General features: G+C 36.0%; 1 protein-coding gene across 1 annotated transcript in view; it reads right to left on the reverse strand.

Moving 5' to 3' along the window:
- The window catches only part of CDKL3 (cyclin dependent kinase like 3), an 89,622-nt gene that overhangs the window by 44,001 nt on the left and 29,151 nt on the right, over positions 1-16,470 (reverse strand). Inside the window, exons 5-11 of the mRNA XM_029217217.1 lie at positions 14,620-14,759; positions 9,381-9,469; positions 7,173-7,326; positions 6,750-7,066; positions 5,547-5,637; positions 3,901-4,063; positions 2,993-3,085 (exon numbers count right to left, since the gene is read on the reverse strand). Coding sequence (XP_029073050.1) covers positions 3,021-3,085; positions 3,901-4,063; positions 5,547-5,637; positions 6,750-7,066; positions 7,173-7,326; positions 9,381-9,469; positions 14,620-14,759 — 1,019 coding nt within the window. The 3' untranslated portion in view covers positions 2,993-3,020. The remainder of the gene's footprint in view (positions 1-2,992; positions 3,086-3,900; positions 4,064-5,546; positions 5,638-6,749; positions 7,067-7,172; positions 7,327-9,380; positions 9,470-14,619; positions 14,760-16,470) is intronic.

Here is a 16,470-nt window from a genome sequence, read left to right on the forward strand (position 1 = left end):
CCCGGCCGCATTGGTCCTGGGGGCATAGGAGGGAAGGCGGAAGTGGGGGGGGGATCAGGAGAGGCAGGTGGGAGGGGCCCTCCCAGACCCCAGACCGGAGGAGACTTGCCAATTTGTATTTTTAAGATTTAAAAGAAAAGACACTACCAAAAAAAAAAAATCTGTTCCTCTTCAAATTCTTCCCCTTACAATGGCCTTCTCCACCCTAAAATTAGAAACCAAGCCAATAAGTGGGATAAGAATGTAAATACATGTTGCCAAAACCTTGCCTGTATTAATGTTAAATTATATGTAACAATATATTCTATATAAACTACTAAATGATAAACATGCTGGTCAAGCCAAAAGATTTGCTTCAATGCTTTGCTCAATTTCCATCCTTTTAAACAACCTTCATGATGTTTAAATACTGCTCCAGAACGTCCAGTGTGAAACCAAACCCACATTTCATGTTTATCAAGTGTATTTGTTTGCTCAGAAACGTTTGGTGCTCCCAGACATTGGGATCTCACTTTATTACACATTTAGAAACTCTTCCATCTATAATTATAAAGTTCTGAACCAAAGCTAAGAATGACCACTGATCAAACATGACTGAGATAACAGGTCATCAAATAAAATTATATGACTTAACGTAAGCTGTAGTTTTATTAGGATGTACCAGTCAGGAAGTTTTTATAAATTAATGTTCAAATTAAGAAAACATGAATAATTTAAAGATTAATAAATTTTAAAACAAATTTAGGTGAGTATACACATAACTACACAGGATTTACGATATATCTGTAGAATTCTCTAGTCAGCATTTTTGTGTATGTAATATTAATAAAAAGGATTTTTTTTTAACCATATAGTGATTCTGGGATTCCCTGAATTTTCAGCTGCTGCATTTTCTACTCTACATCTGGCAGGTTCTTCTTCCTTTCAGTTTATGCATTTCCTGTATTCTAAAAAGTAAATAGAAACAGGACCTTAATTGGGGAAATGGTGAGTCTCTGGCTAAGGAAATACAGCCACAGATAAGTACTTGTAATTTGCACCTGGGGGTTATTTTATAAGGTACAGGAAGACTATTTGGCAAAGTATTCCTTATTATCATCATGAGACAAAACTGAAGGTGGCTTTTCTACGGACTCTTCTCTCTTGCCTAACTCACTCATCAGCAGTAATTAGAATTTCTCTCTAGGTCACAGAGTCTATTCAGTTCATGTATACACTATTAACTGGGAAGTGCCTGGATGTGATTTGGTAATTCAAAAGGAAATCAATGAATAGAACAAATAAGTTGCCATTCCCTATCTTAGTTTTTTAAAACATGTCATATTCTCTCATGCTCTAAATTAGCAAACTACCAACTCGAAATTTAGGAAATTTTCTTAATTCTGACGTTAATTTATTGAAAGCATTTGAACCAGTCATATGCAATTTCAGTAGCTTGTCAGAACTGCATTTGAATGATTAGTACAAATAAACTACAACCATCATTGACGACTTCTGGATGTTCCTAACACCTACAACTGTTTCAACGTTACTCTTTTGTGTGTGTGTGTGTGGTACGCGGGCCTCTCACTGCTGTGGCCTCTCCCGTTGCGGAGCACAGGCTCCGGACACGCAGGCTCAGCGGCCATGGCTCCGCAGCATGTGGGATCTTCCCGGACCGGGGCACCGACCCATGTCCCCTGCATCGGCAGGCGGACTCTCAACCACTGCGCCACCAGGGAAGCCCTCAACGTTACTCTTAAAAAGAGCGTCTTTTCAGGAGTTCTACACCATATGTACAAAAAGGGGTTTTCCTTTCCTACTTACTTTTGTATTTTTAAAATGACAGAACTGTCTTAAGAGTTCCTTTCTTCCTGCATTAAAATATAATTTTAGTTCTGGGGGCTCTCATAGGACAGCAGAATAAACACATGTAGCACATTACTAGTCTGCCCAAACTTAAGAGCCCTAACTCACCCAATCATTCAAAAAATATGCAAATGGTGTGCTGTTCAACATGCTGTGACCCAGGTTTAAAAGTTTAAAGCCACCTTATTACTTTTTATAACAAACTAAAAGATGACCATTAATGCCTTTCTTGTTCTACCTAGAAAATATTTCTTTTCTGCAAAGTTGACTGTGGAGTTGTTAACAAGTTCTAGGCCAGGAATAAGGCATAAATGTCACTGTGAAAATATATCTAACAGTGTCTGATAACTCTTACCTGAATGTTGTAGAGATTCAATAGACTTAGTTAAAATACATCCTTACATAATTTCAGATCAAAGTTTCTATCTTCTAATTTCTTCAAATTTCCTTAGGAAGTATGTACTAATTTTATCATGAATAAAAATGTAGTCAATTTTATTTAGAAAATAAGAAACTGAGATAACAAAGTTAATGACCTCACAGGTGTACAGGATAGAAGGCTGTCCATATAATTTAATTCAGTGGGTGCTCAGCATAATCCCTTTCCCTTAAAAGAGTACCTTTAAAGAGTATTCATTTAGATGTTGATGGCTTCAAGATTCCCAAATAAAATTCAAGATTATCTGATAGCTGAGAGCAAATCTTTGAAAATAGGACAGTAGGTGGAGAGCAGAGATGGGGGAGTAACTTATACAAAAAAACAGGAAGAAAAAGGCTAAAGACAAAATACATATGTTCTTGTGGCCAGTATAATCCTATGTTTATACCATTATTCCTTTCCTCTGGCATGGTTTACCCACCACCAGGTAGTATACATAACACACATACTATTTTCCCTGGGTACCATATATTCAATCACTCAACATTCAAATGAGAGTTCGTATTTACTACCCTCAAAAAATAACTTTTAAAAATCTTTTGTAATTGGTTATTCTAGGAAATTTTAGTTCTGTTTCTAGAGGTCAAAGATTACAGACTTATGAATTTTTATCTGACTTTCCAACAGTAGTAACTAAAATTATATACTAAGTCAAGGGCTCTAAACAGCATTACTTAGTAAAAGCTATAAATAAAAAAGTCTTACCTCTTGTTTTTCTTGATATTGATCTGCATTAAGTTGGTATTTTAGATGAATCTGTTTTCTTTGATTCCCTCTTCAGCACTTTTATCTGTTTAACTTTTGCAAAAATATATACAACAATGAGAACTTGTTACTCCTACCTTGAAATTTTACTTTCCTTTTCAAGAGTTTTAAATGGAAATTCTGATATACGCTAAAGTCAGTTTCTGAGTTTATTATAAAGGAACTGAACAAATCATGAGTTGTAATGGTATTATGTGCCAAACATAAATGATTTGCTATATAATTTTACTAACAGTCTACCAGTCTGTCCTCTAAATAAAGAGGACATTTATTTATAAAATTCTGAGTATAACTGTTAAGTGGATCAGATAATTCCTCTTGAGCTATGCAAGTACTATTTTCTTGCTCTTATATTATCTTTTCACAAGGTGTCACTGTTCTTCAAAGAAACATAATAATAACACTGCAAAAAAATGAGTTTCATTTTATGAGCTCAGTACATGTTATAAATCTTAATCTACTAAATCCTTGGATGCCTGAAGCACACATATCATTCCTCCTATTATATGCGCAAGTTATCACAGAGAAACAGAGGAAACTGATTTGCCCCAGGTCATATATTAAACCAAAAACACCTTCCTCAAATACTGTTCTAACATTCCAACAAAATTGAGCTAATGAAAATTTTACTTTTTAAAGTTTTCTTAACCCTTTTTTAAAGTTATCTCCTTTAAGTCTTACCCATTATTTGACTATGGGAAAAAATTTTTCATCAGCTGAAAATATTTTGCATAGCAATATACTCCTTTCTACCTAAATCACATTATAACATCTAAGTGATATTACCAAAAAAGGTCTTGTAAAAGATTAAGTCTGTAGATTTCCAAAGCTATGCAACAAATGTGTACCTTCCATTCCTTTCATCTCCTTTGACTGTATTGTGAAAGGCAATTCTGGGAAATGGAATTCTTTCCTGTTAGTTCTGGAAAAATTCAGCTTCCTTTTGTTTCCATTTGCCATTTGGTCACTTTGACCTGTTCGCTCATTAAACACACCCTTCTCCATTTGGCTCTAAAAAAACCAAATAAACAAGAGTTAATTTGAAGAAAGGTATGTAACTACTAATTGAATGACAAGCCTACAAATGCCAGGCATTTGGATGGTATAAGATAGGCATACAAATAACTATCTTTGCAAGGTTATTTTAATAAGTAAGAAGTAGAAGAGAACACCATCAAACATATAAACAGATCAAACTCCAATAAAAATTTTATAAAGTAAACTTTTTCTAGCATATTCAATATGTTGAGAATAGTCTTGATCACGAGAACCACAGTCTCAACTTTTAATTTTTGATCCTATTCATTGCATTTTGACTTTGGACAAATTGCTTCAGTTCGTTTTACTAATAACTTATTTTTCTATTTACAAAATGATGTGCTCTGGACACTGGGAAAACCCAAAGGAAAAAATTACTTGTGAACTCAGCATTCTGGAAAAACTTTTGTGTTACCTGTTTTTGCTCGCTTGACAACAGATGATAGAAACTTTCCTAGGTTAATGAACACTCTTCCACAATGTAATGCATAGTATCCCACTGTGTGGATGTACTTTAACGTACTTAACCAGTCACTTGCTCTTGGATGGATTTGTGTTGTTTTCAATGTTTTATTATTATAAATAACACTGTGCTTCAATTTTTTTTTTCTTTTTTTTTTTTTTGCGGTACGCGGGCCTCTCACTGTTGCGGCCTCTCCCGTTGCAGAGCACAGGCTCCGGACGCGCAGGCTCAGCGGCCATGGCTCACGGGCCCAGCCGCTCCGCGGCATGTGGGATCTTCCCTGACCGGGGCACAAACCTGCGTCCCCTGCATCGGCAGGCGGACTCTCAACCACTGCGCCACCAGGGAAGCCTGTGTGCTTCAATTTTTAATTGAACTATTTTCCTATGTGAAAAATGAGGAAATGAACTACATTGATTATGTTTTCTTGTGAAAAGATGTATCTATTTGGTAATTGCTCTTAATCTAAAAAGTAAGATATTAAAATCATTTCTTGGAAGTGAAAAACCAAAAAGTCTTGTGACTTTTTTTTTTTTAATATTTATTTATTTATTTGGCTGCGCCAGGTCTTCATTGCGGCATGCGGGATCTTTTTTTTTTTTTTTTTTTTTCAGTTGCAGTATACAGGATCTAGTTCCCTAGCCAGGGATCGAACCCAGGCCCCTGCACTGGGAGAGTGGAGTCTTAACCACTGGACCACCAGGGAAGTCCAGTCTTGTGACTTTCGGATTCCGACTCAGTCTTGTGACTTTTAAAGGTGAAAATCTTAACTTCTTTTCCCAAGTCACACATTAAATACACAAATAAAGTTATAAGAAATTAAAATTGTGAAAGCACTAAGGAAACGATGACCTATTTTCACCTCAGGAAAAAAAAAACAGGAAACTAAAAGCACGTTAAAAAAAATGTTAGAGCCCCAAACATAGAGAAAATGACAGAAGGTGGGGGGATAATGTTGAAAGAGGCCATATTTTAATGACGAGCTTGCCTTACTTGAGTGGGACCTGTATCCTCATGCCTATTAGATATAACTTGTCCAAAAGATTGTGAAGAAGTACGTCTCTTTTTTGCTCTTTCAGTTAACCTATTATTTAAAAAAATGAGAAGTTATTAGAACTTCCCAGAATTGCTTCTGTTTTAGCTTCAATAATGATGTTATACCATGGTAGTCTACTATTTGAACAATAAGTGCAAAAATGCAACTGTTAGTCCTTAAGTACCAATTGCTCTAAGTAAAGAGGCGAAAACAGTGCAGAGAACTCACTCATGGCTAACATCAGTGGTGACAACCATGTTGTCAGGTTACTCCAGCTGGCCTATTTGGTCCCTTCTGTCTGTTCTGAACCTGGATCTCTTAACTACTGGGTTCATGACCTTCCGAGCTCTCTGACCAGGGCTAGTTTGTAACTATGGTTATTGCAACCATGGTTTAGGAGTCACCTCAAGAACGATTGGACACCTGCTGTCTATATTCTGTTGTACAGACATGTCCACTTGCCACCTCTGCAGACCACTAAGCTTCACAACTTATAGCCCAAATCAGTCTGTTAGGATTGGCTTAGGATAACTGAACTAAGCCTCCTTCCCCAACTAGAGCCATAGTAATTTCCCTAAATTTAGAATGGGCCCTGATGCCTTGCTAGGCAGACCCTTGTCATCCATTACACTTCCCTTGATTAACCAGATTCATGGTACCAGTCTCTCAATCTGTATTAGTAGTTAAATCTAAAATTGGTCCAATATGCTGTTTTTATCCCAAAATTTGACCTTGAAAAGCTACTTGACTACACATGATTATTTTCAACTATCTTTTCTCCATTTAGACAATTTGCTATGATACGAAAATAAAGCTTACTTTATTATTCAAAGGCACATCAATACCAAAACTGAGGTCACACTACATTTTTCTCTTCAAATGGGAAGTAATTTTTCTGAGACTTTTTTTTTTAAAATGAGGTTTTTCCAAACAGCATTAGTGAAAAACTAAACACCTAGAGAGCCAAGAAAAGTTAATTTCTTCTGTAGCATTCATATGAAGCGCTTAGTAATGGCCCATTATATGATTATAATTTCAATATACCTTCAAATTCAGTTTATATATAGATACTATGAAGTTGATTCTTTGAAATACCATTATATAAAAACACTGTATTACTTAGGTCCATTACCTTCTGTTTCTTTTCTGTTAAAACTCACCTTGAATTGTAGTGGAAGAGATTTGAAGCCATCAAATTCCTGCTAGTTAGATTGATGGGTGGCATCACCATACTACTTCCAGCATGTGGATCGTCTTTCATGCCCATAGAGTTAGTGCTGGGATTGACAGGGTTTGGTGGTTCACTGATTACAGGTTTTATATCTTGAGACACAGTATGAGCAATTTCAACTGCATCCTGTTGAAAATGTCCACCTTCACACTCCATCTTTTTTGGTTCTAAGATATCTCCTTTTCCTCCTTTAACTTTAATAACTCTGACTTTGATCTCCTTGGGCTTTTTCTCTTTTTCCATTTCCTAGAAAAAATACATCCAAAATCTGAGTCAGGAGAACAGTTATTTTTATCATTAGAGTACTAACTATAAAATAGTTATAATGGCTAAAAAGAAGACCAATTTTTACCTTTCCCAAAACTGAAGTACTTAGCAGTGTATTGGTATAAATTGTTTTTCTATCATCTTTCATAAATTCATTTTCTTTAGAATTCTCTTTTGGCTTTATGAATGAATTGACTTTTCCTTCTTGTAGCAATTTAGCTCTCAGTTCTGGTATGAATCTGATAAAACAAGCAATATCAAACACTTTTATTTATGTTGATAGAGTATTTTATCTTTAAAAGACTTTCTAATCAATTAATTTGCATTTGAGCTACAGCATAAATAAGTTATCAGTAATGCATGCCAAGAGATGGCACAATATTTACCTAATACAAATTGTTTCCTGGTAAAGATACATCTTTCTAAAATTTTTCCGAGGTAATCTACTATTAATAAAACTTTTACAAGATAGGCTTATATGAATTAGATTCCTTTTGTGATACAAAGTTTACTTAATAAAAGCATCGTTTTTAATTTTGATAAATATACTATTATTTTCAAGGAAGACTCAGGCCACTTTGTCCCTTTTGTAGTTCTTCAAAGTAACAGGACTTAAAAGATGAACTAGTTTCTAAAATCTTACTCTAGACAAATATTTTCAGAACAAAATGTAATAGAATACATCAATATTGAAGGGAGATTGTTTTGGTTTTAGTTAGGCTTTTTTAAAGTTATTTATTTTTTAATAGAAAATCCATTCACATGGCTTAAAACTCAAAAGGTTATAACGAAAAATCTCTTTCCCACCCCTCTCCCGGAGTTGCACAGTTTCCCTCCTTGAAGCAGCTACTGCCATCAGTTTGGGACTGAATGAATTCTACCATGAATGAATTCTTCCCTAGAATTATAGTAAAGGGTAGTGTGAGGAGATGAAGAAAGTAACCAGTATCATTAGTTTGGCTGAATAAGAAAATGCACATTTCTGTTAAAACTTCCTTGCATTGCAGAAGGTCCATGAAAAAAAGAGGTCTCTTATCCAATTAAAAGGTCTTCCCCCAAACATTTTCTGAGGCTTCTATTATTGGAACTCAAGAACTTTCACCCCATAATAGTAAAATCCTAATATCTAAATACCCAAGAGAAATCAGTCTATGTAGAATTGATAGGAAACGATTTTTTTATTCAATAACTGACACTTCTTATCAATGGCACTTTTTTTTTTTTTTGCGGTACATGGGCCTCTCACTGTTGTGGCCTCTCCCATTGCGGAGCACAGGCTCCGGACGCGCAGGCTCAGTGGCCATGGCTCACAGGCCCAGCCGCTCCACAGCATGTGGGATCTTCCTGGACCGGGACACGAACCCGAGTCCCCTGCATCAGCAGGTGGACTCTCAACCACTGCGCCACCAGGGAAGTCCTCAATGGCACTTTTAATATATCTTCTCATTTTTTTAGATTAAAATTCCTGAAATGCCTGAAGTTCTAGTTACTCTCAAAGATTCCCTTTTCTTTGCCTTTTTCTATTTTGGTCTATCTTCAATGGAGGTCCTGGTCTTTTCTATGCCTGATCTTAACTCCATCACATTTTTAATTAATATTCATGTTTGTGACCTCGTATCCAAAGGCAAACTGAATGATTTTGCAATTAATGAGAAACCTTTCCTGTTTCTTTCAAAGCCCAAATAGAAAATGGTGTGTTTTTTTAAAAAGCATGGCTGACTTATGAATCTACATTGTCATTATATATTTTAGATACAATGTGAGACAGAGACAGGCTTTAAGAGGCATGGTCCCTGTCTTCAAGGAACATCCAGTTTGCTGGGGAGAATAAAACAACAGGAACTGCAACAGAGAATAAGTAAAGCAGAGAAAAAAAATCATCTGGGAAATGAATGCTAATTGTAGTATATAGATCAGAGGTGCTATCAGAGAGGAAAAACTGGGCTATTCTGAGTCAGAGGTCTAAATGGAAACAAAGCTAGAAAGTATTTATTGTTTATTTAATGTTATCTCTGGTCTATAATGAGAATTGAAAATGCATGTGAAGAGCTTAGCACACTGCCTAGGACATAGTAACTGTGTAATGAATGTTATGTACACTTTTTTTTATTATTAGAATTTTTACCATGACACCTGTAAATCTATCATATACTTAGTCAATACAGAAACTCAGTAAGTTTTTGATAAATTGAATTCTTCTGTTGTGTAACATTAACCTACATAGCAATTTTCATGCTAGCAAAACATCCTAATATAAAACACGAAAAAGTCCACACTCACTCAAAATGCTTACTTTTCAATAAATCCGTCTCTAGTAAAATACTCATGATGCAGAAGATCAGTAGATGATATCCTCTCAGCAGGATCAATTTGTAAACAAGCCTAGAAAATGAAAAAAAATTCTATGTTAAACAAACTCTTAACAGGGCTCCTAAAGGTAAATGTTAAATTTATTTCACAAATGTAGGTGTAATTAATTACCCAGAGCTAAAATAGTTCTTGAAAAGATGGAATTAGACCTCAGGAATTTCCAACAGTGAGTTCTGACCACTTATTTCCCTAAGAAATTTGTACTTGTAAGGCATTATTACAGGTTAAATGGTCTGTGATTCTAGCCAAAACAGAAGTCGGTCTATTTCTGCTGGAATTAGCAGGAATTAATTAGCTCATTTTGATCCTCTTATCAGCCCTGTAAGGTGAAAAGTTCATGGATTATCATTTCCATTTTACAGAACTAGAAGCATGATTAGTGATTTGCCAAACTAGAATTTTAATCCATATTGTCTGATTACTAATCTGGTGCTCTTTCTATGGCGTAAATGGTGCTCTTTCTATGGCGTAAAACAGTTTCACAAATATCCAAGCCCCCAAATCTTTCAATAACCCAGTATCAGAACAGCTCTTTTCTGTTTCCCTAACTTGGGAGGACTTCAACTGAATAGAGAACCAAAAAAACCCCACAAAACAAAAAGAGACAATGGAAGTAAGAGTTTTGGATAAGGGGCTTCCCTGGTGGTGCAGTGGTTAACAGTCTGCCTGCCAATGCAGGAGATGTGGGTTCGAGCCCTGGTCCAGGAATATCCCACATGCTGCGGAGCAGCTGAACCCACGTGCCACAGCTACTGGAGCCCACGTGCCACAGCTACTGAAGCCCGCGTGCCACAGCTGCTAAAGCCCATGTGCCACAGCTACTGAAGCCCACCCACCTAGACCCTGTGCTCCGCAGCAGGAGAGGCGACCACGGTGAGAGGCCCGCGCACCACAGCGAGGAGTGGCCCCCGCTTGCTGCAACTAGAGAGGGCCCGCGCACAGCAACGAAGACCCAATGCAGCCTTTAAAAATAAATAAATAAATAATTTTAAATTATTTTAAAAAAGAGTTTTGGATAATAGATGCACATAAGGAATCTATATATAATTAAATGATATAATTATAAATAGAACACATTTCTTTAATCAAAATATTAAAGATAGAATTTGAATAAAAGCTATTTACCTTATAATATTCATTCTTCCTCTAAAAGAAGGCAAAACATACTAATAATAGTTAACTTTTATTTATGCTTACTATGTGCCATACAACACTCTATCTAGCCTTTTCCTATTACTTGATCCCAACAACAACCCTACAAGGTGGGTAGTATTACTATCCTCATTGTACAGATGAGAAGACTAAGGCCCAGAGAGGACAAGTAATTTGTCTAAGATCTCATAAATATAAAAGATAGTTAAAGTCCAGAATATCCAAAGTAATTGCATACAATATTACACTTTTGTTTATTTCAAAGGTGTACATTTAAATTGATTCACAGAAAAAGTTGTAGAGATCTGCTATACAACAATGTGAATATAGTTAACAACACTGTACTGTACATATTAAAATTTGGTAAGAGGATAGATTATATGTTATGTGTTTTTTACCACAATTAAAAAAAAGTTGACTCACAAAGTAAAACTGAGTCCATTATCTTTATGATGTGGGAATATTCAGATCCTTAAGACTGCAACTAGCTCAAAATATGTGCTTATTTTAGTACGTAATAGTTATCCAACAACAAAACTTAGGAATAAAAATGCCAAAAGGTCATAGCCTATTAGAAGCAGATAAATATTCTTTCTGTGAATAATATAATTCACAAAATTTAAATACTTGCCCTAGTTTGGAAAATGTAAAATACCACACTTTGAGAAACAGACTGGCAGTTCCCCCTGAAAATAAAAATACACATCTACACAAAGACTTATAAGTGAGTGTTAATAGCAATTTTATTTGTAAAAGCCAAAAAGAGGAAACAACCCAAAACAGGAGAATAGATAAAAAATTGTGATATATCCATACAATGTAATACTACTCAGCAATAAAAAGGAACAAACTACCGATACACACAAAAACATGAACTGAATCTCTAGACTACAATGCTGATAAAGAAGCCTGACATAAAAGAGTATATACTGTTTGATTCCATTTGTAGACTATTCTAGAAAATGTAAACTATAGTTACAAAGTAAATCAGTGGTTATCTGGGGATAGGAATGAAGGGAAAGATGGATTACAAAAGGACGCAAGGACATTTTGGGGAGTGATGGAAATGTTAGGTATCTTTGTTGTAGTGGTGGTTTCACAGGTGTATACATCTATCAACTCATCAAATTATACACCTGAAGTACATATAGTTTACTGTACAGAAATTATACCACAATAAAATTGTTAAAAAAATTTAAATCTAGGAAAAAAATACATGCTCTACACCAGGTATTAAGATGTATTTTAGGGAATTCCCTGGTGGTCCAGTGGTTAGGACTAGGCGCTTTCACTGCCAGGGCCTGGGTTCAATCTCTGGTCGGGGAACTAAGATTCCACAAGCCGTGCGGTGTGGCCAAAAAACAAAAAGATGTATTTTAAAGTTACACTAATCAATCAAAACTGTGTCTGTACTAGAATAAAGAGAGAAATCAACAAAATAGAAACAGACCCAAGCATGTATAAGCATTTTGTCTACGATAAATGTGGCATTCCAATCACCAGATTATTCAAGTTGAAAAAAAGTAGTTACAACATATACAACAAAAGACTAATATGTTTATTATTTTGCAAATCAATATAAAAAGATACTTGAAATGACAAATAGGTTAAGGATTCTTAAAATAAGAAATACAAATGACCAATGAATATTAGTAAAATGTCCAACTTTCCTGTAACGACCTAAGTGCAATTTTAAGAAAGGTATTTTATTTCTAGTTTATTAAGTTGGCAAATATTTTTTAAATTATAATATTCTGGGACTTCCTTGGTGGTGCAGTGGTTAAGAATCCGCCTGCCAATGCAGGGGACACAGGTTCGAGCCCTGGTCCAGGAAGATCCCACATGCTGAGGAGCAACTAAGCCCGTGAGCCACAACTACTGAGCCTGTGCTCTAGAGCCCGAGAGCCACAACTACTGAGCCCATGCACCACAATTACTGAAGCCCACACGCCTAGAGCCCGTGCTCCTCAACAAGAGAAGCCACCGCAATGAGAAGCCCATGCACAACAATGAAGAGTAGCCCCACTTGCCACAACTAGAGAAAAGCCTGCACACAGCAACGAAGACCCAATGCTGCCAAAAATAAATAAATAAAATTTAAAAATAAAAAAATTATAATATTCAATGTTAGATTGAGAATGGCGATTTATATCCAATGCTACTTGAGTATAAATTAATGAAACCTTTCTGGAGAAAAAAACAGCAAAATATATCAAAAGTCCTAAAAAGTGTAAACCCTTTGGTCCACTAGTCACACTTCTAGGAATTTATCCCAACAATACAAGTTCATAAAGACATATAAAAGATGTTCACTGGGCTTCCCTGGTGGCGCAGTGGTTGAGAGTCCGCCTGCCGATGCAGGGGACGCGGGTTCATGCCCTGGTCTGGGAAGATCCCACATGCCGCGGAGCGGCTGGGCCCGTGAGCCATGGTTGCTGAGCCTGCGCGTCCAGAGCCTGTGCTCCGCAACGGGAGAGGCCACAACAGTGAGAGGCCCAAGTACCACAAAACAAAAACAAAAACAAAAAGATGTTCACTGTAGCAACTTTACCAATAGTGAGAGAAAAAACCTGAAAACAAATGTCCAAATTGCAAGATCAGTTAAATAAACTATAGTACAGTCATACAATGAAACACTATGTAAGCCCTAAAATTATGATGTAGCTCCATGCTTACTGACATGGTAGTATGCTTAAAATATGCTGCTAAGAGAAAATAAACAGATTACATACCAGTGTGTAAAGTATGATACCTTTTAAATAGCATAAACTTCTATGCTTGTAGTTGGTTGGGAAAAGCCCAGAAGTATATAAACCAAAATGTTAATAGTAATTTTTCCTGGATTGTGGGGTTGGGAAAATCTTAACTTCTCCTCTTTGTTTATCAAGTATTCCTATTTTTCTTATGATCATTATGTATTCTTTGTATGATCAAAATTATGACATGAAAAAAGAAAGAAACTGAAGTGAAAATGTAGTAAACAAGTCTTATCCTTTAATAAACTTTAGTTCTTTCCAAGTACCAGAGAAACAACCTTCTTCCTTTGATAATAGTCTTTAGATGTTACATGTCATATGTTTAGTTTTATCTAAATAACAGCAACAACAGTTAACATTAACAACATTTGTTGATAGCTTATTCAAGGCTCTGCACTGAGAATACTTCTACCATTACCTCATTTAATCCTCCAGCTCCAGAAAATAAATATTGTTAATGTTGTTTTATAGCCCAGTAAACTGAGGCATGGAGATTGACTTGCTCAAGTTTACAGAGCTAATTAGTGACAGAGCTGAGTTTTAAACAAAGTTCATGTGACTCCAGAGCCCCTTCTTATAAACACCACACTATACTTGCTTTGAAATTTAGGTAACCACTTTTTTTAAGGGCTGTACATTGGAAACAAGTTGTTTACTTGACCCTGGGAAAGGAAATTGGCTGGAAAGAGAAAATAAATAGAAGCAAGTAACTCTCTCACATTTTGAATTTTGTACTAAGTATGCTGGTATATTTATTATGTAGTTCAAAATAAAATTTAAATTTTAAACTAACTTAGAAGTGCTATATAATGTTTTGCTTCCTCCGATTCAACCTGAATTTTGGTACTGGTGTATCCTCAAACAACATTAAAACTGCAGCTGCGAACGCCTTGTGCATACCTTAGAATACCACTGTACAAGGAACAAATCCCTTGGGTAGACTGCTAGGAAGACTGGCTGTTAAGAGGTGTTGATAAACACGGTAAGTCCTTAAAATTTTCCAGTTTATCCCTAATTATCAATAAAATTGGGATAAACAAAAAATAATAGGATTACCCCAGGGGCCTTTCATTTCTAACAGTCTGTGACTTTTAATTTCTCTGAACTTAAGACATAAAGACAGAGGAATATAGTAACTTTTAACAGATAACATTACTTCATGAATCCTTTTGGAATCTCATTAAAGTAATATCCTAAAACTGTATTATAATTTATGCAAATTTCCCAGTATAAGTCCTTAATCTCTTAACATACATGAACAATATCTGCCAACAATCCATTTAGCTTTGGGTATTTTTTTCTTGCATTTTTGGGGTGTTGAACTTGAGGAAGGACCACCCCAGCAAAAATGGGATTCTTGGAAAAGATATTCTGCAAGTGAGGTGTCAAATTGCCTGAAAAGAGAAAAAATATATACCTAAGAAAACCGGGAAATTATTCTACAATCAAAATAATAAACTGTTACGTAGTCTGCATTAAATTACTAAAAAGGGAGAATAACAGTTAAGTTCTTTTAATTTTTTAAAGTTGAACAAGGAACTATCTGAATATAGCATAAAAAAATGTGAGTTTCCCCAGTAATCTATTGATAGTACATAGGCAGTAGAAAATATAAAACCACATGTGCATATTCTTTTCCCAAAGTGCAAGACATATAATGCCATTAGAAAAGGCACATTCAAACTTTTACATATTTCTATAAGGGTATATAAATGGTTTAACTAGCAAGTGTTCATCAGCAAAGCCTTACTCAAAACAGCTAAAATACTAAAGTTATATAGAAATAGGAATCCTGCAAAGAAGAAACAAGGCTATAGAGTAGTAGTAGAATGGAAAGAACTATAAATAGGAATGGAGAGAGCTAAATTCTAGCACTAGTTCTGCTATAACTAATTCTGTGATCTTGGGCAAATCTTCCTTTTCTGTGCCTTGGTTTCCTCATTTGTAAAATAACAAAATTGATCCCACCGTCTCTAGAGGTCCTTCTAACATTAATCTCATAACCAGAACTTTAAAGATGACAGAAAAAAGTATGATGCTTTACGGCTCTGAACTGTATCTTTAATGAATATTTACCCAGATTCACGGTTTTTATAGTTGTTCACAGTACCTTTCTCATGATCCTGTAATTACATGTTTATGTATAGCTTCCTCACCACAAAAAAGGCTCCTCAAGCTCCTCATTCAGAGGTATATATATATAAAATCCTTGAAACTCCATGAGCAATGCTAACCATGAAAATGTTTTGGTAGTCAAAGCAGATCAGCTCTCTGCTTATCTACTGTGGTTTAAAAAAAAGTTTTCTCAGTAAATAATTGGTTTTCTATTTCCAAGCACTTTATTTATTTATTTATTATAAATTTATTTATTTTGGCTGTGTTGGGTCTTCATTGCTGTACGTGGGCTTTCTCTAGTTGTGGCGAGTGGGGGCTACTCTTTGTTGTGGTGCACGGGCTTCTCATTGCAGTGGCTTCTCTTGTTGTGGAGCACGGGCCCTAGGTGCATGGGTTTCAGTAGTTGTGGTGTCAGGGCTCAGTAGTTGTGGCTCGTGGGCTCTAGAGCGCAGTCTCAGTAGTTGTGGTGCACAGGCTTAGTTGCTCTATGGCATGTGGGATCGTCCCAGATGAGGGCTCGAACCCGTGTCCTCTGCATTGGCAGGCAGATTGTTAACCACTGTGCCAACAGGGAAGTCCTCCAAGCACTTTTAAAAAACATCAAAATCATCTCTATTACTTAAAAGTCCTCTTTGAAAGAAGCAAATATTTGTAGAAGCCAAAATTTTAAAACAACTTTCAGACAAATTGAAGTAGGTTCCTATTTTACTATTTTTCTTAGTATCAAACATCAAAACACGGCATAGCTATTTGCATCCTGATAAAGAAAAATATTATTTTCAAAAACAGAGGAGAGGGACTTCCCTGGTGGTGCAGTGGTTAAGAATCTGCCTGCCAATGCAGGGGACACTGGTTCGATCCCTGGTCCAGGAAGATCCCACACACCATGGAGCAACTAAGCCAGTGTACCACAACTACTGAGCCTGTGCTCTAGAGCCCGTGTGCCACAACTACTGAAGCCCATGCGTCTAGAGCCCATGCTCCACAACA

The sequence above is a fragment of the Monodon monoceros genome, unplaced genomic scaffold, assembly GCF_005190385.1.
Source record: "Monodon monoceros isolate NGI ecotype Baffin Bay Population unplaced genomic scaffold, NGI_Narwhal_1 Super_Scaffold_12, whole genome shotgun sequence".
NCBI lineage: Eukaryota > Metazoa > Chordata > Mammalia > Artiodactyla > Monodontidae > Monodon > Monodon monoceros.